The following is a 24,524-nucleotide window of genomic DNA, read 5'->3' as shown; positions in this document are numbered from 1 at the left end:
TTGTTTTTGCACTCAAAAAGTATTCTCATTGCTTCATAACATTAAGGTTGAACCACTGTAGTCACATGGACTATTTTAACGATGTCTTTACTGCCTTTCTGGAGCTTGACCGTGGTAATCACGTTGCAGTCTGTGGATGGTTCAGACAGCTCTCGGATATCATCAAAAATATCTTAATTTGTGTTCTGAAGATGAGCGAAGCTCTTACGGGTTTGGAACGACATGAGGGTGATTAATTACTGACAGAATTTTCATTTTTGGGTGAACTAACCCTTTAATGACTTAATATTTCCGATGCAGACGTATAGCTATATTTTCAAAGTGAGCTACCTAGTGAGCTGCCTATCCAGATTAATGTTATTTTGGCATCACTGAGATACTATTCAAGTTTTTATTAATATTTTGAATTAGTTCAAAATATTAGTTTTTATTTATTTTTATTTTATTTAAATTTTAGTTCAAGTTTTAATCTGGTCTTTTTTTTTTTTTTTTTTTACATTTCAGTTTTAGTTCTACATCTAGTTATGAGAAATGTTGCCTTGGCACCCAGCTGAGGTTGAAAAAAGTTTTTTTTTTTTTTTTTTTTTACAATTTTCATTTATTTTATTTTAAGAAACAAAAAGTTTTTTTTTAATGGTTTTAGTTTTGATCCAGACACATTCAGCGCAACTATCATGGCGGAAAATGTTGCCTTGAATTCAGGATTTAGTTACAAAGGCACCTATGATTCACAAAAATGTGATCTAAATTTAGTGTTGAAACTATGATGCCTAAAAAAGCTGAAAATGTTGTTTTTCTAGCTCTGCATTCATAATCTTGTTATGATTTCTTTGCTGATTCAGTTTCTCAGCACATCATTCCAACGCACCTATGATGCTCAAAATTGCTGTCTAGGCAGACAGCTCACTTGGTTACTTGGTTTTGAAACACAGCCTATGAATTCATAACATAAACATTATGATTAATGTAGTATTGGATTTGTGCAATGGTCAGGCTAACCTCTCCTGGTCTGCATAGTTGTTAGGAAGGTTTTCCCCTCTGCTTTCCCTCTGTTCTCTTTCTGATCGGTCCTGGTTTTGATCGAGAGCTTCCTCTGTGTTTTTGTCCTGTAGAGAACGCTCATACTGCTCCAGCTTCTCTTTAAGTGCTTTAATAGTGACTTCTGTAAGAGAGAAAGAGAGGGCATTAAAAAGACAGACAGTGGAGGCCTATGGATGTGTTTGGTTTAGTTTTTGCCAACATTATGGGGGCCAAATGTCCCCCAAGGACAGTAAAACCTGAAATCAGCCACGAGGAAAACCGCCTAATAAACATATTAAATAATATCTTTAAGGAACAATTCACCCAAAATGAAAAATCTTGAAACTTTTTCTTTCATGGAAGACAAAAGGAGCAATGAAGACTGTGACAATTACAATGAATGGGGACTGAAGCTTCAAAAGGACACAAAAGCACCATAAAACTATCATAAAAGTAGTTCATACGACTATAATCCAAGTCTTCTGAAGCCGTTTGACAGCTTTGTGTGAAAACAAACCGAAATTTAAGTAATTTCTCACTGAAAATCAGACTCAATGATCCAGTCTGAACAGTTTTCAAGGTACTGTAACAGCCCACTGGAGGGAAGATTATCAGTGAATAATGTCTTATATTTCAGTCTGTTTCTCACCCAAAGCTACAGTATGACTTCAGAAGACTGTAAATCCACCACGAATCATATGAACCACTCTTATCATACTTCTATGGTGCCTCTGCATCATTTTTGAAGCCTGGAAGCTCAAAACCCAATTAATTGTAATTGCACTGAAAAGAGTGACCAGCACATTCTTTGAAATTGCTTGCTTTGCGTTCAACAGAAGAAAGACAGACATACAAGTTTGAAATGGCACGAGGATAAAATAAAGTAAATAATGACAATTTTTATTTTAGGGTGAAAGGTTCATTTAAAGAAAATGTTAAACTGTTTCCGAGAGGCTTGTATTTATGATTAGGTGTAGGGAAAGAGGATAGAAAATTTCATTAGCTCAGTATAAAAAAAACTAAAAAACAGAAGTCAAGGGAAAGTCCCCACCATGATAGAAAAATGTGTGTGTTTGCATGCCCACACACACACACAATATCCCTGATAGAGAGCTTTTTCCTCTCCGTCTCCTGCACAGCCATCTGCGGTGATTTAAACTCCAGCACTTCAGCGCTGACACATAATCAATGAGCAGCAGTCCCACAAGAGCCCTTTTAGACCCTTAAATGCTAAACTGGACTTTAAACACTGGGAGACTGGAGGATCACTGACCTGAGAAAGATCAGTGTGTAGAATACACACGTGTGTACGCGTATACGCGTGTCTGCGTGAGAGGGGTCGCACGTGGTGGTTCCTACGGCTGGCGCAGGACAAATGAAATACTGCAGTTATTGGAATGCATCGATTAGGGGAATTCCACAGACCGTGAGGGAGTGATCTTTCCCCGTTGTTTACGTTAAAAAAAGAAAAAACCAGGAAACATGTCTGGCTGAAACAGCAGAGGGACAGAAATAGAGCTCAGATGACTACAGCTCATTCGAACAAAAATAGGGCCCCGTCTATGTGGGTACACTTATTCCGTCTGCCAACTTGACTAGATACAGAAAAACCCTGTATTACAAAATGAGAATGCTTACAAAGAGCATTTAACTTCCATGTCGTGACAATTTTGAGTGGAACAATATTACAGAAAGTAATGTAGTGATTTAATAAAACTTGATGTTATCCATAAGGATTGGATTGGGAAAAGTAGACTATGAACAAATGGTTAATAAATATATATGTGTGTGTGTGTGTGTGTGTGTGTGTGTGTGTGTGTGTGTGTGTGTGTGTGTGTGTGTGTGTGTGTGTGTGTGTGTGTGTGTGAAATATATAGTAATATAAAAAAATGAAAAAAAAGTTTTATTTATTTTCCCCCGTCCACCCGATAACTAATATATATGATTTTTTTTTTTTTTTTTTGCCATGGTTACATCATACTAGTTACATTTGGTAACCTTTCTTGGTCCCACTTTAGTTTAGGGTCCAACTCTCACTATTAACTAACTACGACTTTTGCCTCAAACTCCTAATTACTGCTTATTAGCAGTTAGTGAGGTAGTTGTTAAGTTTAGGTATTGGGTAGGATCAAGGGTAGAATGTAGAATATGGCCATGCTGAATAAAGCATTAATATGTGCTTAAAACAACATTAAAACAGCCAATATCCTAATAATATGCATGCTAATAAGCATCTAGTTAATAGTGAGAATTAGACCCTAAACTAAAGTGTTACTCATTTCTTTTATATGCGGAGAAAGTTCTACATACTTTTGTGAATTATTTTTATTTTTATTGGCCATAATTTCAAGCAGCACTGAATACTGGGCTGGTTACCTTGGTTTTTAACCTCTGCAATTTCACGTTCGTACTCTTGTAGTGTATCTTTGAGCCTCTGGTTTTCTGTCTCTAAGTCGTGCATCTTCCGACCAGTCACCTGGAGTTGCTGAGTTGCCTCCAAAGCCGAAACAGGATCTGAAACACATCCACACACACTACAGTTTAGAATATCGTGTGCACCGCGTTCAGAGCAGGTCAAAGGTTTGATTCAGTCAGTGAGAGCTGTGTATAGAGATCAGTGTTGGTTTGTCTATGCGCAGTGTGTAGCTTCATTAAATACCTAAAAGTGTTTTTGCATTTTTGCGGATTGCCAACCGCAGCTAAAAATGTTAACTAGAAAAACAAACCAAGCCAAAACACGCCAATAAATCCACACTGCGCTCCAGCGCCTCGGTTTAAATTCTGCTCTGTTAAATAACAATAACAAAAAAGCACCAAAAAGACACATGGTGTTATCACCGATTTTGGACAGTGACCATGCAAGTACCGTGTACCGTGTTTTCTGGACACGTACCACTGGACACTGGAACATGACACTAACAACAACAGTAATTATATTTACACAATATTTATTCGATGTTCACAAAAAACAACTTAACCTGATTTTTTTTAAATTGAGAAAACATTAATCATATTTTAAATCAATTATACTTGTCCCTTAAATGTTAAAACTGAAAAACAATGAATAATCTAAAATCAGTGGAACCACCACAGTAAACAAAATTATTTTATTTTATTTTTTTAATGATCTACAAAAATAGAAGTAATAAAAAAATGTATCTTGTATTTAAAAAAGACAACAATTAGGCTGACAAATTAGTCCTTTCGATCAAATCCCGATAACCATCATAGTTCATAATTGATGTCAGAAAAAGCGACCAAAATACACCACCAGCTGCTGGAATTTCAGATTAGCAGGTTGTAAAAGAAGTTATAGTAATTCATATTTGGCAGGGTGTTAATTTGTTGCTTTCATAAATGGAAGGCGATGTTAAGTGAAAGCGGGGTCGAGCGCAGCGGTGGTGTGGGACCGGGGCCAGCCTCTCCGCACTGAAGGACTAAGACATTCTGACACACACACGCGCTTTTTCATCACTGTCTGTCCCCCTCAAATGCTAATTGCTATATGACTAATTATGGCCCTGTTCCCGTTGATTTTCCTTAATGAGACAGCCAAGTTAATTATGTAATCAAACTATTTTATTAGCCCCTGCGGAACATGAGAGTGTGAGAGAGAGCGAGTGTGAGAGTAAAATCGGAGAACGAAAAGCTGACAGACACGAGTCTGAAATAAAACACGTCATTCCTGTACAAGTTCTACGTGAAGCTACAGTCGAGATTGTGGTTTTCGGCACACATCCCTCGCCCTCGTTCTCATCTGAAGGTACAGGAAACGCTGATGGGGTGTGTTATGTGTGATGTGCATGTGTGGTGTGTGAGAGTGTGTCATATCTAAAAACTGCAAGAGGAAGTCTGAATGATATGCTGTCATGGTGTGTTCCCTTTTGTAGCCGTGGCAACTGCCATTTCAGTTCGACTCAGCTTGATGGGCGACCACGCGTGTCGCTCAATTCTGAACGTGACTGTCATGTGACCGAAATGACCAGCCAATTCAAATCTGATTTACACAGGCACATCAATTTGGATGCGTGTCATTTGCTGTACAACACAACACCACAAGCACAATCCGTTCGGTTAGGTTGCAGTCTAAAGCTAAACTGAAGTACTGTGTTGGACGGCCTCACCAAAGAACCTAAAACAAGTGGGAATGTTTAGATTTAGTTTTAAAATTTACTTTAGTAGAGGTGTAGCATCTATGACACGCATTCAGTCTCTAAAAGCAAAAACCAACAAAATAATTGTTACAGTGTGAACAGAATACAGGAGTCACTCCTGAATTCACAATGGCTGACTTGGTGACAATCATAATGGCATTTTGGCATGGGAAACATGGATGTACTATTTCCTGTCATTTGTTAGTAAACAACCATCACAGTATACAGTATTTTTCAGGAAATTCATTTGTCACTCTTATACTAAATATTCAAACTCAGTGTGAACGCAAATAAAATAAATAAAGTATATTTTATTTTATATTTTCATTCTAAGTTTAGTTTAGGTTTTAGCAATTTTCTTATGTGCTTTTGGCATTTTTATTATTATTATTTAATTTTTTTCTATTTAGCTTTCCATTTCTATTTTCATTTAAGATATATTTACTTGATTTAAATTAATGAAAACGATTTTAATAGTTTTAGTTAAAAGCAACAACACATAAAAAATGTAAATAAGTTTGAAGTAAAATTCTAAATTAATTCATAAAAATGTAGGGGGGGGAATGTTTTTGTTGGCTAGTGTTGGAAACTATTTGCAGGGCAAAACTTGCCTGACTGAGCAAAGTAAAAAAAGAAAATCGTACATTTACATTACATTTACATTTATTCATTTAGCAGACGCTTTTATCCAAAGCGACTTACAAATGAGAACAATAGAAGCAGTTAAACTAACAGTAGGACAACAATATGCAAGTGCTATGACCCTTGTGCTTGATGTGCTTGATGATGTGCTTAATCTAACACAGTACATGTTATTTTTTTTTATTTTTTTTAAATGATAGAATAGAATAGAAGAGAAAGTGGTAGTATTAGGTAACATCCACAATTGTTCATTATTAAAACATTAAAATCTTTACAGTTGAGTTCTGTCTCTGTTATTATATAAATAATGTGTGTATATATGTATAAGTATGAACAATTATGGATGTTACCTAATAAATTAATAAATAAGAAATAGATGCAAATTAGCTTTAAATAATGAACCATATATATATATATATATATAAGTCTTGTGAGGTAAGCTAAATGTTGCATACATAAAGGTACCTGAAACACTTCCAAACATTCCCGTTAACACACACCACAATGCTCACACACATGCAGGCCTACACAGTGTACTGGTGTAACTATCACAAGATAATTTGTCAAGCTGTGATCACATTCGCAGACAAATAGACAGGACTGGACAAGCTCCAGATTTCACAGATAGAAACAGACATTCCCAGACTAGACCTCCCACTCCAACATCCTGCAACACACACACACACACATACAGTATACTCTCAAAAACACATTACACACACATATAAAGGTAGTCAAATACACATGCACACACTTCCAAACACACAGACACGCCGCTGAGTTGGCCCGGGATCTCCAGACTGCAGCATTGTGGTAATTTAGGGATGTACTAAGTAGTTGTGCAGGCAGACAGTCCTACCTGCTCCAACAGGCCCAGGCGGCACTGTCTGTCTGTCTGCCTCCTTGTCACTCAACAGATGTGGGCGGGGCTAAACAGCTAGATGTATGTGTATGTGTATGTGTGTGTGTGTGTGTGTGTGTGTGTGTGTGTGTGTGTGTGTGTGTGTGTGTGTGTAACTGTTAGGGTGTCTGAAGGTTTCCCAAACTAATCCTCAAGTTCAGTTCAACCAGAAGCCGGATTTTTCGATACACTCAATGGTCGCACTTTTACCTAAGCGGGGCTTGATACTTGGTGAACTTTTTTCAGTCTAAAGCAAAACTCTATTGAGCAGCCGAGCTAAAGACGCTTCGAGATGTCACATGAACCTTTGTGGCACCATTAACTTATTAAAGATCAGCGCAACAGAACATTACCATATAAAAACTGAGGATCAGGGGGCCATTATCTCACCGTTAGAAAGCCAATTCAGAAGATTAAAAGGTGTTTGTGGGGCAATGAATGCGGATTTTATTAGAATCCAAGTTTCTCCGTGTGAGTGGGGTTCGGAACGGAGCAGGTCTCCAAAGCCGTGGAAGTCATTAAGACGGCCCGCGCGCGCATGTGTGTTTTAGACACTAGAGACGGAGGTCTCATAAATATGACTGATGTGTTTACAGTATTCGCGCCTCAGTGAAACACTACAGCAGTGTGTGTGAGTGCATTTGTGTGTGTGTGTGTGTGTGTCTGTGTGAGAGCAGCCAGCACAGAGCGAGCTGAGACATACCTGGGACATCGATTAATCTCTTGTACACGCTGAGGAAAGCAGCCTCTGATTCTTTACTTCTTTTACTCAAGGCGTCGATCTGAAACAATGAGGGGGAAAAAAAAACAACTGAATCGGGTAGCGCTTGGAACTGCAGGCTTGGTAATTGCATTAGCAACCAGGTTGAAATTTGCATACATTAGCAGCAATGACGAGTCCATTAAAGATGGCCATATGGAAAACAGCCTAGAAAAAGAGATTTTGAACTCACATGCGCACATTACGTGCATCACTTACCATCTATTCGACCTAAATAAAATAGCTAAGTGTACATAACCGTGACCCTTTTCATTCACACACGGTAAATCATTCATTTTTTTGACACATGCGATATTTTTCCAAGTGCTGGGTCGAGGCATTTTGGGGGCACGCTTCAGGTGTATACGCTCGGGCCGTTTCTGGTTCGCTTTATATAGAAGGTAATTATCAGGTATAAATCCAAATCCCTGTGAGCATGAGATGACAGAAACAGGTAATGAGGGACTCTGATAATGAGAAGAACTTTTGGCCTTAATATAGAGCGCAGCAGACACGTACGTATGGGCAAATTACATACTGTATCTGGGTTACGGCTCCCACTGCAAGAAGAGGCCTTCATCATTTCCTGAAGATAGATGATTTTCAGAATGGTGGCCACAGTCACTGAGGTACCACCCCTAACACAATCTAATGTTCAATTTGCCCGAGGATGCATGATCACGGTCATAACAGATGTCAATAGAAGGCAATGCAGATTTAACAAACATATTTGTAATAATTTTACAAACATATTTCTACTTAATCTTCACTTGATAATGCGCAAAATAATCAGCATTGTGAAAAATTATTTTACTTTTGTTAAACTCCCCCTTACTACTAATAATAATAATAAATAAATAAATCCTGAAGTTAATTATTGGAAAAAATAATAATAATAATTTAATAAAAAATAATATATATTAACATTTCAAAATAATATTTTAATTTAAAATAAATTAAATTATAAATTACAGTAGAGTGATAAAGTGCATTATAAGAAATATTTATTGGTACATCTTTAGTACCGGTATACTGGATACTAATCCAGATACATATTTACAGGCACTATCGCAGTATGAGAATACCATTGTCAATAGCTATAGAATTAAAAATTAATCATTGCACTAAGCAGTAAGCCTCTGTCTTCCAGGGTCTTGCTGGGACAGTTGACCTTATTGACCCTTCAGTGGCGATGTATGACAGCTGGAACAAACCCAGTGCCATAACACACAACAGGGAAAGAGAGCGAGAGCGGTAAGGTAGTAATATAGGCTCTTCAGTTTATACAGCTCTAATAAAGACACTGATCTCTCTTAATCTGAATACACACACAGCTGTGGTGACTCTGGCCAGATTATAATACATCATCCAACTGCCTTCTGTTGTGGTTTGACCAAAAATACCCTGTTGATACCATCTTGTCAACATAAACGTTATTTTGCAATTGATTTCTATACATTTGATGTTAACAAGGTGATTGGATTTACATTTAACACCCTACTTTTCGGTCCTGAATAAAACAAGTTTATAAAAATGTCTCTCACCAACATTTTCTGCAATCTTGGGTTTATTTTGGAGCTTGTAGCAATGCATTCTGGGACTGCTTTCTCCACAATGCATACAATGCTTGACTATATAAATGACGTATCTTAGAAGGCAACATAATTAGGTTGCCAACCTTTTTGGACAGCTTTTGAGTTGGAACCAATACTGCATCTGGCTACTAGCGTCTTTCCACCAAATGCAACATTTCTCAAGTCGCTGAGAACTACATTTATCAGTGTCTTAAAAATGTGACAACCAAAGGCAGGAGAAACATCTTGGATCGACACAGTGATTGTCTTCAGTAGGGTGTGGTGAACCGCTTATAGAAATTACAAAATGCCATGGCAGCACTTTCCCACCGTGCAACTCTGATGATGACAGCGTACGGATGACAGCCTGCTGTAGAACCAGCATGCAGCCAGGCCCAACTGGGCCAAATCTAGCAAACTGGGTCAAACCTGACAGGAAACAAGGACCCAAATCAGTACGGCCTGTATACAGTAATTTAGGAGCTGCTAAAAACTGAACCAAATCTTCACCTAGCTTAACCCGAGTTCTACATTCCAACAGCTGGAGCAAAGTCCTGGAAAATTCCAGAACACAGAGCTGGGTTTTTCAGTATTTCAGAACTCCAAAGCGGTTTCTTAAGATTCTAGAACTCAGTGATTGGTGATGAAACAAAAATTAAAAATCATCTTTGATTTAACTAAAATGGATGAGGTGTATTAAAAAAAAACTTAAAACCTTCACTAGTTAACATATCAATAATAATAGTAATAATACTAAAAGTCTGAAACTAGAATACTAAAATTCTAATACAAATTAAAAATAACCAAGCCAACCTGAAAGGGTTTTTCACCATTCTTGGACTCAGAACTTGAAATAGTTCTTCAAATTCATGGTTCTTTTTACATTATGTCACAATGGTCATGTAAGAGTGTTCATCAAATTCAGAAGAATTCCAAGTTGTAATTAAAAGTTTGACTAAAACGCAAGCAGTTTTTACAAGACAGGTAATTATGGTAATTTCGCTATGACGTGGACGCAGCATCAGATCCTCCAAGGTTCTTCAAAAGCCTGCAAGTCTTTCTGAACCTCACCAAAACGGCAGTATACCCCACACCCAAAAACAATCTGGTCTGAATCAACAGTATTGCTTTTATCCATTAAGAAAACGTTGAACTCCTGTGCTGTTTACATGTTCACAAGTGTTGTGTGTTTGGTCTTCCAGCAGCGGAACATCAAATAAAAGCTGTAAATCTGCAGCCCTGAGACGGCTGGCCTTGATGGATGGAACAGGGCAGTTGCCACTGTAAATATCCAACATGTAACAGACTTTTCACTCCTATGGGAAAGAAATTAAACATTTTCAGATGTTTCTTGCCGGAAAACATCTGGATCGGCCCAGGCAGGGCCAAGTTCTGCAGCCCTCTTGCAGATGGAGCAATTAAACTTGTCTCTGTTTCTCTCTCTCTTACTCGGCACGGGTCCACGTCTACCCCTGAAATCCAGCAGGAACCAATGTCAATTTTTAAACTCTCAGAGCTCTGAACCAGACATGAGGTTAAGAGACTGTAAGGCTGCCTAGAAGCAGGCAGAAGTGGCATGCGTGACTTTGCGGATACCGTCGCAGCTCAGCGTAGATTATCTGCTCTTCTCTTACTCTGCTACCAGCTAAATCTGACGGCCAGGGCATCTGGCATCATCATGCTGCAGGACTTAAACACAAAGTCATGCAAACAGCCTCAGACATTATACCCTTCAAATAAACGCCTACAAATGGCCACATATAGGGAAGACCTGGATTAGTTGACACGCAAAAGATGTTAACAAAAGTCAAGTTTATTCAGAAAGGATGCAATAAACTGACCAATAGTGACAGTAAAGACATTTATAATGTTTCAAATACTAAATGCAGTTCTTTTGAACTTTCTATTCATCATAGAATCTTGCAATAAAATGCATCGCGGTTTCCACAAAAATATTAAGCAGCACAACCGTTTTCAAAATTGATAATATGAAATGTTTTTTGAAAGTGACCCTGAACATTCATCAAATTTAGCTTTGCCAACACAGGAATTTACATTGTAAAATGTTTTAAAACAGAAACCATCTTTTAAATTGTTATAATATTTCACAGTATTACTGTTTTTACTGTATTTTTGATCAAATAAACGCAGCCTTGGTGAGCATTAGAGACCTCTTTGTAAAAGTACTGACCCCAAACTTTGAATGGTAGTTTATACCTTTACGCTTTTTTTTTTGCCTTTTAAGGTGTGTACACACACACACACAATGCTCACAGTCAGTTCCGCCCCTTTGAACCACACAACATACAGTCTATCTGGTGGCATCAAAAGCATGCCAGTTTAAACGGCGTTATTCCCTTACGGTCCAGCCGGAACAGGGGTTGAGATGGGTGGGGGAAACGGATATAAATAGCTCTTGTTTCTGTGAGGGAGCACAGACTTGGCACTGCTGATAGCGGAGGGAGAAAACTCCATCAGTTCTACTGACCTGCATCGACCTCAAAACAGAAGACCAGCCTTCAAACATATTTGACCCAAGTTTCTCTTAGTTCTGTTTTTGTTTCATTTTGCCTCTTTTATTAGACTGAGTGTGGCAGGAAATTATTTGTAAGAGAAAGGAATGGTGCACATTGCAGACTTGAACCTGTGTCACCAAGGCTCCGAGCACATGCACTAACCACTGCACCATAGATCTAACTCTGACTTACTTATTACAAGCTTTTTACAAGGATTTGAACCAACATCCATATGAGCACCTAAAAGTGTCAAAAGAAAATGCATCCAAAAGGAGGTGGCTAGCTAACTACCTACATTTGCAACCTACGCACATACACTTACTTTGTTTGCATGCATATATAGACAATTCGGATTCATCCACCACTGGACCCGAACTCATTTATCTGAGCTGCCACTAACCTCCTCTCTCCTCAGCACTTGGCAATGTTCAGCATCTACAGACTCCGGCCCGCTAAAATTAGTGCACAATTACGTCAAATCAATACTGACTTCCAAATTTGTAGAACTTCCATGGCTCTCGGTAAATGGCTGCCAGAGTGATTAGCTGTCTTCACAGAGATATTTACTCGCGGGTCAACTTACTCTCTCCCTCTCTCCGTCTTGCACTCTTTCTTTCAGAATGTTGAGTTTTCCACTTAGTAATGACAATTATTTATGATCAAAATGAAGCTTGAGATAAGAAGCTAAATGGGGGCTTTTTTCTTGCACTTAAAAAGGCACAATAACATTGAACTGCACATACACTCTAGGAGTCCAAACTATTTGAGTCGCGATTTAAGGACCGATAAAAAAACAGTGTGAATGTGTGTTAAAACAGTGAATGTTATGTCAAACATACAATAAAATAATTGAAATAAAATAATTGTAACGAAATGAACAGATAAAATAAAAAATAAAAACTTTTTTTTGTGCAAAACTTGCTATACCACTTAAAAAGTATTTTTTGTTTTCTTTGGACGTGACTTGTCTTGTCTTGTCTAGGGTACCAAGTGAGACAGGACCACAAAAGAGTAAAAGTCAATCCAAAAAAAAATTTTTTTGACCACTAGTTATACCACTTAAAATGTGCTCTCCTTTGGTCATGTCTTATAAGGCACCAAGTGAACAAGGATCACCTCAAGTACCCTCTCAAAAAAAGAATAAATAATAAAAATTTGAGGCTGGAAGCTAATATACAGCAAGTCTTCTCGAACATCTGTAACATATGGCTTGTGGCTATAAATGAGCAAAAACAAAAAATTCTTTACAATTATTAGAAGGACCCCCCCTCCCCCAAGTCTATAATTTACACAATTTACACATGCGTGTGCAACCCCAAACAGGGCCCCAGCCGCGTGCTATGTACAGCTCCCTATTGTACTCTCATTTCCTGACAGGAAAAGAGGAGGCTCTCGCTCTCTAGAATGAAAAAAATGACATGTGGTAAGGACTCTGCGCTGACCCAAGAGATCTGCGTCGGTCTGACTCAAACGTGCTATTTTAACAAACCCACCGTTACAGGAAAACGGAAGACAGAAATTAAACAGAAAAAATCATTCACCCATTGCAAACGGCTGTATTCATTGGTCTGTCTGCCATTATGAATTATATATGTGCTCTATCTTTTTTTTTTTTTAAATTGGTGCTGTAAAATTGAAGTCTCTTTGTCTATTTTAAGATTTAATGGACGGTCAGACTGACAAGACAAAACACAAGCGAACCCATCCCTCCCGCCAATTATCGTCAAATAGCTGACGCCTGAAAAAAAATGCCCCAAAAAATGCCCATTTCTGGTCGGAGCAGTCAGGCCGTTTTTGTCGAGGTCAGGCACTGTCAATAAGGAAATATTTCTCGATGAAAAATAATAGGCGGTTTAAAACGATTTTGCTGTTATAGTGGTGGGATAGGGATTTAAATTTAACCAGGCAGAGATTTGAAGTGGGGCGACTACCTCAGTTAATGACAGGCTAGTCCTAGAGAACACAGCTCCGAAACCACAATGAGCTATAATGGAGCAGTTAGCCAGAGGTACTGACTCATGAGAGGAGAACAGGGAGCCACTACTCACAGCCCTCACTTCATCAAAGTTACATACGGCCGTGTCTCACTGCGCTTCGAGCTCCTCGACAGCCTCTTAATGCAAGGTGCTGCTGAAGGCCGTCAAACGCTGCATCACATATACAGAAATATAATTTAACGGATAGTGGAAGTGCTTTTGAGGTCAAAGGAAAGGAAAATTGACACATACTTCTCACTTTCCTTCTCGTTTATTATTTTTGGACTGTTTTGCCACTTCGTTAGACAGAATAGTGAAAAAGGAGCAGAAAATTATTGAGGGAAATAGAGGAATTGGAACGTCAAAGTCGACCTTTTTCCAACATAAGAGTGCCAGTGATGGTGTTTTTTTTTTTTTTTTTTAAATGGATGGAAAAAAACACAGCCTGGAAAAACAGGCAAAAAAAATTCTGGTCTGGAATTGACAAAGTCAGTAACTTTATAAGGTATAAAATTATTTTAAATCAGTCCAGCTAATAAGTGAAAAGTACAATCACATTTTTGGACATGGTCATTTATTTTTGGACACACACTATTGCACAAAAAATATATATACTTGCTAAAAAATAAATAAATAAAAACAACTCTTTGAAGTAACTTGGGGTGTCATGTAAATATTATTCAGCATTATGGTATTATGGCAATTACTGTATCCTCTATAAAAGAGGGTGGGCTAAACTCATGATTGGGTGGGCCAGACCCCTCCTGTACAACATAAATAGAGCCAAAGAGTTATTCTGAACCTGCCGTTAAATACTTTACAAACCTCAAATATAATCAAGTGAAAGGCCTATTGTTTAAAAGCACAGCTATTTTATGAATATCTTTTCAGATAATTTAACATTATTAGCATAGAAGAGCAGGAAACACTTCAAAGCTCTCACACTTGAGTTGCTGGTAACTAAGAGATTGAGAAACCCTAACAATCGAGTTCAGCACAGCGGGTTATTCAACCTAATCAAACTCGGTTTGATATCGCGCAACAGTACAACTAATTGACTGAATTATCAAGGAACATTAGGTGTAACTCAGCCTGTATTGGACTAAAATAGACCTTAATTAAAGTAAAGAATGTTTTAAGTAGGTAGGGCTCAAAACAAAACTCACTCACTTATTATTATTATTATTATGATGATATTTTAAGTCTGTGCTGCAAAGGGCATTTGAATATCTGCCTGCTGTCATATTGAATGGTAATGTACATTACATATGGAACACAGCACCATGTCCCAGTTCTTAATATATCAGCAAAGACCTGTCAAAGGAAACTCAGCTTTATTCCCTGAGAAGAACTGGTGAACTTATTTCACACAATTTTTAAACAATTATTAAATGTGATGAAAACTTTACTACTGCAATACTGGTGTGCTTGTAAAATTATAAATATATATATATATATATATATATTTTTTTTAAGTGTAGTGTAAAGACCAACAATAATGTATATAATAGTTTTATTATATATATATATATATAAAACTGGTGCATCACAGAAAATTGATCTGTAATATCTGTTAAATCCATGCGTCCATCTATCTACACACACACACACACACACACACACACACACACACACACATAGAGAGAAAGAGAAAAAGAGAGATTGTTGTTGGAAAGATATGTGACCCACCAGTTGAGAACCACTGATCTAATTAAAATCTTTTTGAATTTTATTTAGCAAAGTAAAAAAAAAAGACTTGATGCAAGAATAGAGCCATAGTCGTTCTACATAACATTGTTACTGATTACCAGAGCGTCTAAAAGAAAATCTTATTTATGCCTTAAGGTTAACCAAAAAAAAAAAAAAAAAAAAAAAAAAAAAAAAAAGATTCTCTCTACCTCTGAGATGTGAAACTCAGGAGTCCATCATTCTGGCTCGGCCATGAACGAATAGACTTACCTGACACAATGGAGCGAAAACATCATTAGGATTTCGCTCTCATCCGACGGACGGAAAAAAAAGAGCGGGAGAGCAAACAGCGAGAACGTATCAAAACTGTCTGATCTGATTAGATGCTGACAAAATATGGAGGCTTTGTACAACACAAGCAGGCCTCAAATAACAAGAACAAGAAAAACAAACTGTCACATAATAAGCACTGTTGTGAAATCAGGTGGGCTTTTTAGCCCGTCAAGACTATAATCAGACCAGAGAGGGCCACCTTCCACCAGGTCTGTTACGAGTTAAGCAAACAGGTCTTTTCCCTCTCGTTCCTTACAAGGAAGGTTGTGAGATTAATTGGTGTGAGCATGATATACACATATTTCAGATTTGTCATATTTGCTGTGTTAAGCCATGAGGAGAGTTGAACAGTAGTGCTCTCTGACCGCTAGCTGAGCAGCTTTGTCACACTGTATTGATTAAACAACTGAAACTATTGCTATTTTTTTCCTAGGAATATGACTCCGGTCAAGACAATCAGGAATTTCACGCAAAGGGGAGGTTACCCCACGAAGAATACAATGTATGAATGTAGAATTCAATGTATTCAATGTATATATTTCCAGTATTCCACCATACAATATTCTGGTGTAAACCAGTTACATGTGTGTCTTTAGCATGTTTCGGGAATTAATTATGAATAATACCAAAAACTCAAAAAGTTTGAGGCAAGTTATTGATTTTATAATGCAGGTTCAGATCCACACATTGGATTTGGGGGGTCTTTAAGAAAGTCCCCCAAAAAATTCTAAAAACAAACTAGAGAATAACAAGCTTCTCAAAATGTTATATATATATATACATATATACACATATATACACGTATACACACACACACACACACAATCTGGACCATTATTTTTAAAGCACAAATCTATTTTCTGCACCTCTACCACTGACGACTGTTTTCAAACATGTTTCCCTGAGCACTCGCCCCTGCAATTGGCTGGTCAAACAAATAGTGCCGCCCTCAAACTCACACCATTGGTTGAACCAATGCCACTGTTGTTGGGCAGGTTGAGGGGCTCAAACAAACAGATGAATGTTTTCATAGCGCCTCAGAGGCACAGTATTTACACTTTTCAAGAGAAACAACACAAATGGCTTGCTTACAGCTGTTCTGGGGATAAAAATAAGCATTTATACATCAAAAAAAAAAAACAATACACACATCTTTAAGAGTTTATGATAATAAATACGAGTAAAAAGTTTAGGAAGACAACTCACCTCTGCTTGAAAGCCTTTCAGCAAAGGAGCTATCTGTTTACGCAAATCCTGCAATAGAAAAAAAACAGACATTAGAACTATAAGAACGATTATTTTACTATATAAGATTCTGAACAGTGTTTGAAATTAATAGATACGACACTGTCTATCAAATTCTAAAAAAAATTCAATGTAGCATTTGTGGAACTCAGGATATTGAGAGCAGTCAATGCCAGGCATCTGATCATAGATGGAGGGGGGGAAAAACGGGGGGGAAATACACAAAATGTATTCAAATGGGTATCTTAATTTATCAAATGTCCGAGGGCTGGGTTTGTTCTCTTCAAAAAAAAAAAAAAAACACACAGCAAGTGCGTGCCCAAGTGTATGCACATGCACAAATGCTCTCTCACACAAAAGAGTATCACCTTGTGGTGCTCCTGACTATGGGCAAAGGACAGTATTTGCTTTAAGGAGTGTATATGTATGCATCCGTACTCTCTCTCTTTCTCTCTCCTGATATGCCCTCGTTTTTCCCTTGCATGAGTTCTCCATGACTCAGTCCTCTCTGCTGCAAAAAACCGCTCATGCAAAAACAACGAGAACAAAAAGCAAAGTGTAGCGCCACATGCACGTATATGTGCGCTACAGCCGTGCAGTCGATGCGAATAAATTACATAATTAGTTCTAAAGAAAGATTTACAACTGTAGTCTATTACTATATCATCTTGTCATAAAGTTACAGATGAATGAGTTGCTTTTCAGCTCACATTTCTGAGTGATATGAAATTTTCATAAAAAAAAAAAAAAAGAAGAATCATAAAGAGAAATATAAAAAAAATCTGCTTCTGGAAAACAAACCGTGTCTTTGTTTCAAGTTTTGCATGGCAGCGCACCTCCCTCCTCTTGCAGGCCCTTACAGTCGAGTAATTTTGATGCCGTGGTATTAAAGTATATCAGATTAAGATGAACATCAATGCCTCTTTCATTTGAACATAGGGTGGGTGTTTCAACATGAAATGACATTACACACGGCTGTGAATAAATCTCCCAGCCGGACAAAAAGCCCTCACATTAAAAGTCAGTATAGGAATGCCTACCACGCACAAACACATTACTGAGCGCTGGGGCCGAATAAAACGGCGCCCTGAGTGCTGTAATCGCCAGGACGCAGGCCATTACGCCACTGCGGCATAAAGATATACACATCATTACCGAAGCTGCTCGCGTTTCATTAGCAGTGTAGGAGTCGCCATAGCAGATATATTTAATATAATGGGCAACACAGAATTGTATTTTACAGGAAAAGTAGCAACAAATCCTCCTTAGTCCGTCCACTCCAACTTTCTTTATGGTTTTGTCTGTGGTCTAAGAGTTGAGTAATGATCAGTGTATCAGATTTACAAATAAAATTAGGAAATATTTTACTCATTTAAGAGAAAATACTTTTGCATTATCTATATGCATTAGTTAGACCACAAAGTAAAAAAGCAAAACAAAAAGGTAGCTACTTAAAAAAATATGCTCAAATACAAGATACAAAACTAAATTTAGGATAGCTTAACAATTTTTTGGTAATTATACTTTGTATGTGTGTGTTATTATAAAAAATGGGTGGTGAAATAATAAATGTAAAGTATAAGTGCCCAAACCTCTCATTTGAACGGGAGGGTTTTCAAATTTGTTGAAAATACTTTGAGTAAATATTATGCAAATTTACAAAGTTGTGAACACACCATTTACTGTAATGTTTTGTGAACTGCTAAATTGATGCCAATAATTATTGGTATTGTATTGCCTATCAGCCAGCCTGTTCTTAAGACATCATCAATACCAAAATTTTGGTTTCGGTACAATACCACTGATCTAGTATCGATAGTAAATCATTACCTGTCACTGAAAAAAAAACATTTTGACTGCAAGAATCTGTAGAATCAGATATTTTCCAGGTTCTTCATGTAAAAACGAAAAAAGAAAGGCACCTATCAGTGGTTCGGTGCTGAACCCCTGCTCAGCTTTCGGAACAGGATGGAAACAAAAGAAAACAATAGAATGAATATGAAAACACTTTCACAGTTTCTAAAGAAAATATGAAAGCACTCCTCAACTTTTCTCAGTTCAAAACCTGCTAAAACTCTAGGCTGCTCTTAGTGGTGTTGCTATGTTGTTGCTAGGACTTTCAGAGTGGTTACCAGGGTGTTGCTATGTAATTGCTAGGGCTTTCAGGGTGGTTGCCAGGGTATTGCTAGGGTGTCCTCAGTGGTATTTACGGCTTGGGCTCTTCCTCTTATCCAAGTCTATAGGATTAGGAACACCTGTCTTTCCACCTTGCATTATAGAAATAAGCTTTTTTCTGTGAATGTGTGATACTTTCAATTCATTAGCCGCTATACTTGAATTAAAAAGTGCAGTAAACAGAACAACCATCTGTGCTCCAAACCATTGATCTAGTATTGATAGAAAATCATTACCTGTCAGTGAAAAAAAAAAAGTTGACTGCTAGTGTTAAGTAGTGTATACACGCAACATGTCAGCAAGGTTGATCGTGATGAGCAGGTGACACAATGACAAAGCAAGATTCCCGCAACTAGCTGACGTCTGCATGTCTCACTCATGTTTGGAGAGAACGAGCGCTGGCAGAGAGCAGACAGAAGTGGTGGAGGGTAGCTTTGACCCCACTGCACTCTTCATCTTCCCAGAGCGAGCAGCTGGGCCTCCGTTCCCGCTCTCCCGCCCGCACTGGCTACTGTACAGATGACATTTATGTAAGTGCCGCACCAGAGGGGCCCACGTGACCAGGAGGAAACATCTCTCAACATCTGGTTTCAACATAATACTCGGGGCCTGGCCAAAAGAGAGTTCCCCTGCCCGCCTTGAGCGGTATTCTCGTACTCCCATCTTTCTCTGCAGATGCAATCTGCCAGCGTTTCTTCGCAAAGACAGCAGTGCATAAAAATACATTTATATTGTTAGCGAATGGATAAAAAGCTTGCAATAAAAGTAAATCTCCAGGAACTGAGCCAAGTTCGAGCATGTGCAAGTCGTTGTTAAATCCAGAGGGGTCTGAAGACGGAAACACAATCTGTCGGACTACTGCGGCACGGAAAGAGACGGTGAGGTCAAAACATGACGTGACGGAAGCTTAACAGCTGAACGGGCAAAACCCATGCAGGCAAACTGCACCTCATGGATGACTGAAAAGGAAATTAATTATAGAGATTGTCAAGCTATGAATCAAATATTATCCGATTATCAGCATCAGATGATATCATGCATGCATGCAATTCTGATTTGGAATAATTAGTTAATTTGAGTAAATATTGATACATCCTGCTGTAATTAAATTGGATTTGCTTATATGACCTATATTGTGATCAAATTAAATTAAGTTTTATTATTTAAAATATTAAAACACATATTTTAATCATAAGTCCTGTCCTATTAGTGTTATATTTAACACTCAACTCAATTATAGATATCTGGCAAAGTTCAATAATTTTCAAATAAATAAAAATGTAATTTTCAACTGTTCAAAGTCCTGGTTAATTTCTGACCCCTGATCAGCATTGTATATCAGCTATTGATAGTATTATTAATATCAATACCCGTCATCAGAAAAATATAAAAATAAATAAATAGAAAAAATACATAATTATCCATCAACCACTGGAAAGCTACCTACAAAAACAGAGAAACAGATCTTTCTCTCTGAGCAAAAGAGTTTTGAGCATCCGTCGGGGGGCTCGTGAGTGGCGCCGTACTCAATCAACCAGCAGAAACACGTTCTGCAGTGTCCCCAAATCCAGATCCACCTAAAGTCACTGAAAGCCGTCCCCTCCTCTAGCACGATGCATCTTTAAACCCACCAGTTTGGCAGATTACACAGCTGCATGTGCCAGCCTGGTGAATTATTTACCATCAACGTGAGCCTCTCCCTCCTCCCACTCACTCCATTATATAGAGCATCACATGCCAACTGGTCCTGGCACGCTGGCATCTGCGGTGGCATTGCCTTAGTGGAACCAGGCCAGGCCTGTTTTAAGCTTCTGGTGTCTGCCGTAATACCATCTAAGCTTGGTAGGTACGGTGATCAACAGATCGGTTTAATCGTATCTGATTGACCGAGAGAATATACACGAGGATTTAACGAAATGATGGACACCCATAATTTTCCTAAATCCTCCTCATGTATATTCTCTTATACAGACACAGATCAAAATCTATTCTGGCACAAATTTATGTTGCTTTTATGCCTCCATAAAATGGAAATATTATTGAGACACATAGGCTGAGTTACATCTAGGTCCACAAAAGAAACGGCATGCTTCTTCCACATTTACCATACAGATTACTGTGGACAATCCCTGAAATTCTGAATTTGGAAATGGTAAAATGGGTTAACTAAAACAGAGAATACACTATTTTGAGTGCAGAAAACATGACTAGCCAAAATACTTAATACATGACCATGCTTTGTAAAGTCATCACTTGCAGGCGCTCATAACTTTTACTGAATTTTGTGGGGCAGATTCTTAAATCCAGCACTTTCCGTAAGATAGAAGCTGTAGTATGAGATTATACAACAGTAATGAAATAATGAAATAATGTTCAGCTCAGTGAACCTAGTTTTATGTTTTGGACTCTCCTGGAAAATGGCTACCGGCCTGTTCTGTGAATCGTAAATCTCACTAAATCCAGCGCTGGAAATGGTGGAAACAGGAAAGCACATGGTATCGCCTGTCCACTGGATGTCTTCTCTTGTCTTTTGCTGCCTTCTGGATGTAGAATCTCCATTCAACAACATCACCCTGCTCGTTATTCAAAAGTACACACACACACACACACACACACACACACACTCATGCATAGACAGCAGAGAGCAGCCATGATGGATGAAAGGAGAGTTACACTGATAAGAGAAAGGCCGCTGTGCCTCCATTATAGAACACACACATACTTCCAAACATTCTTCAGGAAAAAGAACTGTGGCATTTTACTGAAGGTGGCTGATACCAAAGTGCATCGTCAGCTTCTGTGCAAGAATCTGTAGAATCAGATATTTTCCGTGTTCTTCATGTAAAAACGAAAAAAGAAAGGTACCTATCAGTGGTTCGGTGCTGAACCCCTGCTCAGCTTTCGGAACAGGATGGAAACAAAAGAAAACAATAGGATGAATATGAAAACACTTTCACAGTTTCTAAAGAAAATATGAAAGCACTCCTCAACTTTTCAAAACCTGCCAAAACACTAGGCTGCTCTTAGTGGTTGCCAGGGTGTTGCTATGTTGTTGCTAGGACTTTCAGAGTGGTTACCAGGGTGTTGCTATGTAATTGCTAGGGCTTTCAGAGTGGTTGCCAGGGTATTGCTAGGATATCCTCAGTGGTATTTATGGCTTGGGTTCTTCCTCTAATGCAAGTCTATAGGATTAGTTTGCCCATTCCTTTCCCAACACCTGTCTATCCACCTTGCATCATACAAATAAGCTATTTTCTGTGAATGTGTGATCTTGTTGTGTTTTAATGTTCTTGCTTTTTGTTTTGTTGTTGTTTTATTTTAATTATTGCTTGTACAGCACTTTGGTAAACCCTCGGTTTTTTAAAAGTGCTAAATAAATAAACATTGAGCTGAGACTTCCAATTCATTAGCCGCTATAAGTAAATAACTAAAAGAATTAAAAAGTGCAGTAAACAGCACAACCATCTGTGCTCCAAACCAGTGTGTTTATGATTATGATAATACATTTAAATAATGAGATATCATAAATACAAGTTTGCAATATAAAGCAACAATGACAGACTCTTTTTGTACAGGTAAAATAACTAGAAGCTTGATGCCAGAAGCCTCGCACATTCAAGTTACAAATGGCTGTGCCCGTGGATAGGTGCGAAATTTGATGGGCAAAAAATGTGCAACAAATTCTATTGTCTATAATTTGTTAATAGTGTATGTAGTGATGTAAGAAGCACAGCTCACACAGACATCACTTTCAAACTAAGCAGTTTTCAGCTGGTCAACGTGGCGAGTCCGCATGACCAATTTGAACCCGTGGTGAGGAAATCTTTCGCCTTCTTGTGAAATTCCACTATAATGTGGATTCCTATTGAAATGACAATGTCACCAATGAAAATTCATGCAAACAAGGTAAATGTGTAAGTCTAATCACTATGTTCTAAAGTTATATTTATGGTTAGGGATTTGAACAACAGGTACCTTTAAACATGAGCAATGGTGATAGTTATTCTTACATTAACAAGACTATATAGTGTATGCAAATTTAGGGCATCAGTGCTTACCTATTGCACCCAAGCTTGTGTGTGTGTGTGTGTGTGTCTGTCTGTGTGCGCAGCTGTGCACGCATGTCTGTGCGTGGGCGTGTCCCCTATTCCATGCTCCCACACCCTTAAGGTCACAGTCAATTAAAGCAGACGTAGAACAGACCCCCATTGCATTCAGACCAATTTCAGCTCCACCTTAAAACTTACACGCTCTCTTAACCACACATAAACATGCGAAGGGGTTGTACGCAGCATAACCATATAAATAAGAGTTGTTACAGTAGGATAAAATGAGAAATAGAGAGAAAATCAAGAATGGATAGGGGTTGGGGGCCCCCGTTGGCCCCCACGAGATGAATGCCCCCAGACGCTGGTCTGGTAATGAGGTCACGGAACTGTCAGACAGACCCCCAAACAAAGACGCTGTGATCTAGGACCGGCCGGCCTCTCAGACACACACTCTCTTGATGGAGGCTATCAATCACAATCCCTCCCCCCCCACCCACCTTTAATAATACACACCACAAACATCACAAATACCTAATCTCCAAAGGCTGAAATATAATATAATATAATATAATATAATATAATATAATATAATATAATATAATATAAGTCATTTTATTACTATTGATATACTATTATAGCGCTTATTAATATTTTTTAATAAGCTTTTATTTTTATATTTCCACTTTTCATTTTAATGTTTTGTTGTAATTTTTCTTACTTTTAGGTTTTTTTTCTTAATTTAAAATTTTTTGTTTTAGTCATTTTAGATATTATTTGAACTTTTTTTAATAGTTTAAGTTAACGATAACACCACTGAATATAATATATATTATATTATAGATATAAAAATTATATAAATATTATAGAACATTTTTATAAGATAATTTTATAAAAACAAACTTTCATATTTTCATAAATTATGTTAAAATGCAATAAATAATTGTATAATATAAATAACATATAGATTAAAAAAAGGACCCTTTTCATCTCAAACAAAGAATATATTCACAAAGTGTCCTAGAAAGCCTTCTTTATTCGTGATCACACAGGCCATCGTAGAGGAGGAAAGAGTTAATGCAAAGAAAGCTGGGGAAAAAAAGAACTTTTCTTTAGCAATTAGTTCTGATGAGCAGGTTTGTTAGGCAGCAGCTATTGAAGGTCTATTTATAGAGATTGCTTCAGGAGAAAAACCTGAGATGCGGCCATGCAGATCAGAGGGAGAGAGGGATGAAAGAAGGGAAATGAAAGAGGAAAAGGGGGGATGGTGAAAAAAAAAAGGGAGAAAGACATGGCCTTCTGCCTCAGAGGAATGCAGGGCAGCCTCTATCTGGTGATGAAACCGTCTCACAGCGAATGAGTGGACATCTTGCCTGCCCCCTTGTCCACATGATGCTGTTTGTTTGCATTTTTTCGTATTTGGTTCATCTTTACATCACCTTGCTTGTGTCAAAAAGGTCAGTTTGCAATTGTGGACACAGCTTGAAGTGAAA

The 24,524-nt window shown here is 37.9% G+C and overlaps 1 protein-coding gene across 11 annotated transcripts in view; it reads right to left on the bottom strand.

The window, feature by feature from the left end:
* The window catches only part of cux1a (cut-like homeobox 1a), a 117,313-nt gene that overhangs the window by 46,466 nt on the left and 46,323 nt on the right, over nucleotides 1-24,524 (bottom strand). For all 11 annotated transcript variants that reach the window (XM_084400353.1, XM_084400351.1, XM_084400355.1 and 8 more), the window contains exons 3-6: nucleotides 16,772-16,819; nucleotides 7,421-7,499; nucleotides 3,397-3,534; nucleotides 1,000-1,162 (exon numbers count right to left, since the gene is read on the bottom strand). In XM_084400353.1, the coding sequence (XP_084256479.1) occupies nucleotides 1,000-1,162; nucleotides 3,397-3,481 (248 nt within the window). In that variant the 5' untranslated portion in view covers nucleotides 3,482-3,534; nucleotides 7,421-7,499; nucleotides 16,772-16,819. The remainder of the gene's footprint in view (nucleotides 1-999; nucleotides 1,163-3,396; nucleotides 3,535-7,420; nucleotides 7,500-16,771; nucleotides 16,820-24,524) is intronic.

The sequence above is a fragment of the Rutilus rutilus genome (assembly GCF_951802725.1).
Source record: "Rutilus rutilus genome assembly, chromosome: 25".
Classification (NCBI taxonomy): Eukaryota; Metazoa; Chordata; class Actinopteri; order Cypriniformes; family Leuciscidae; genus Rutilus; species Rutilus rutilus.
The sequence above is the reverse complement of the archived record's forward strand: the minus strand, read 5'-3'. Positions and strand labels throughout refer to the sequence as shown.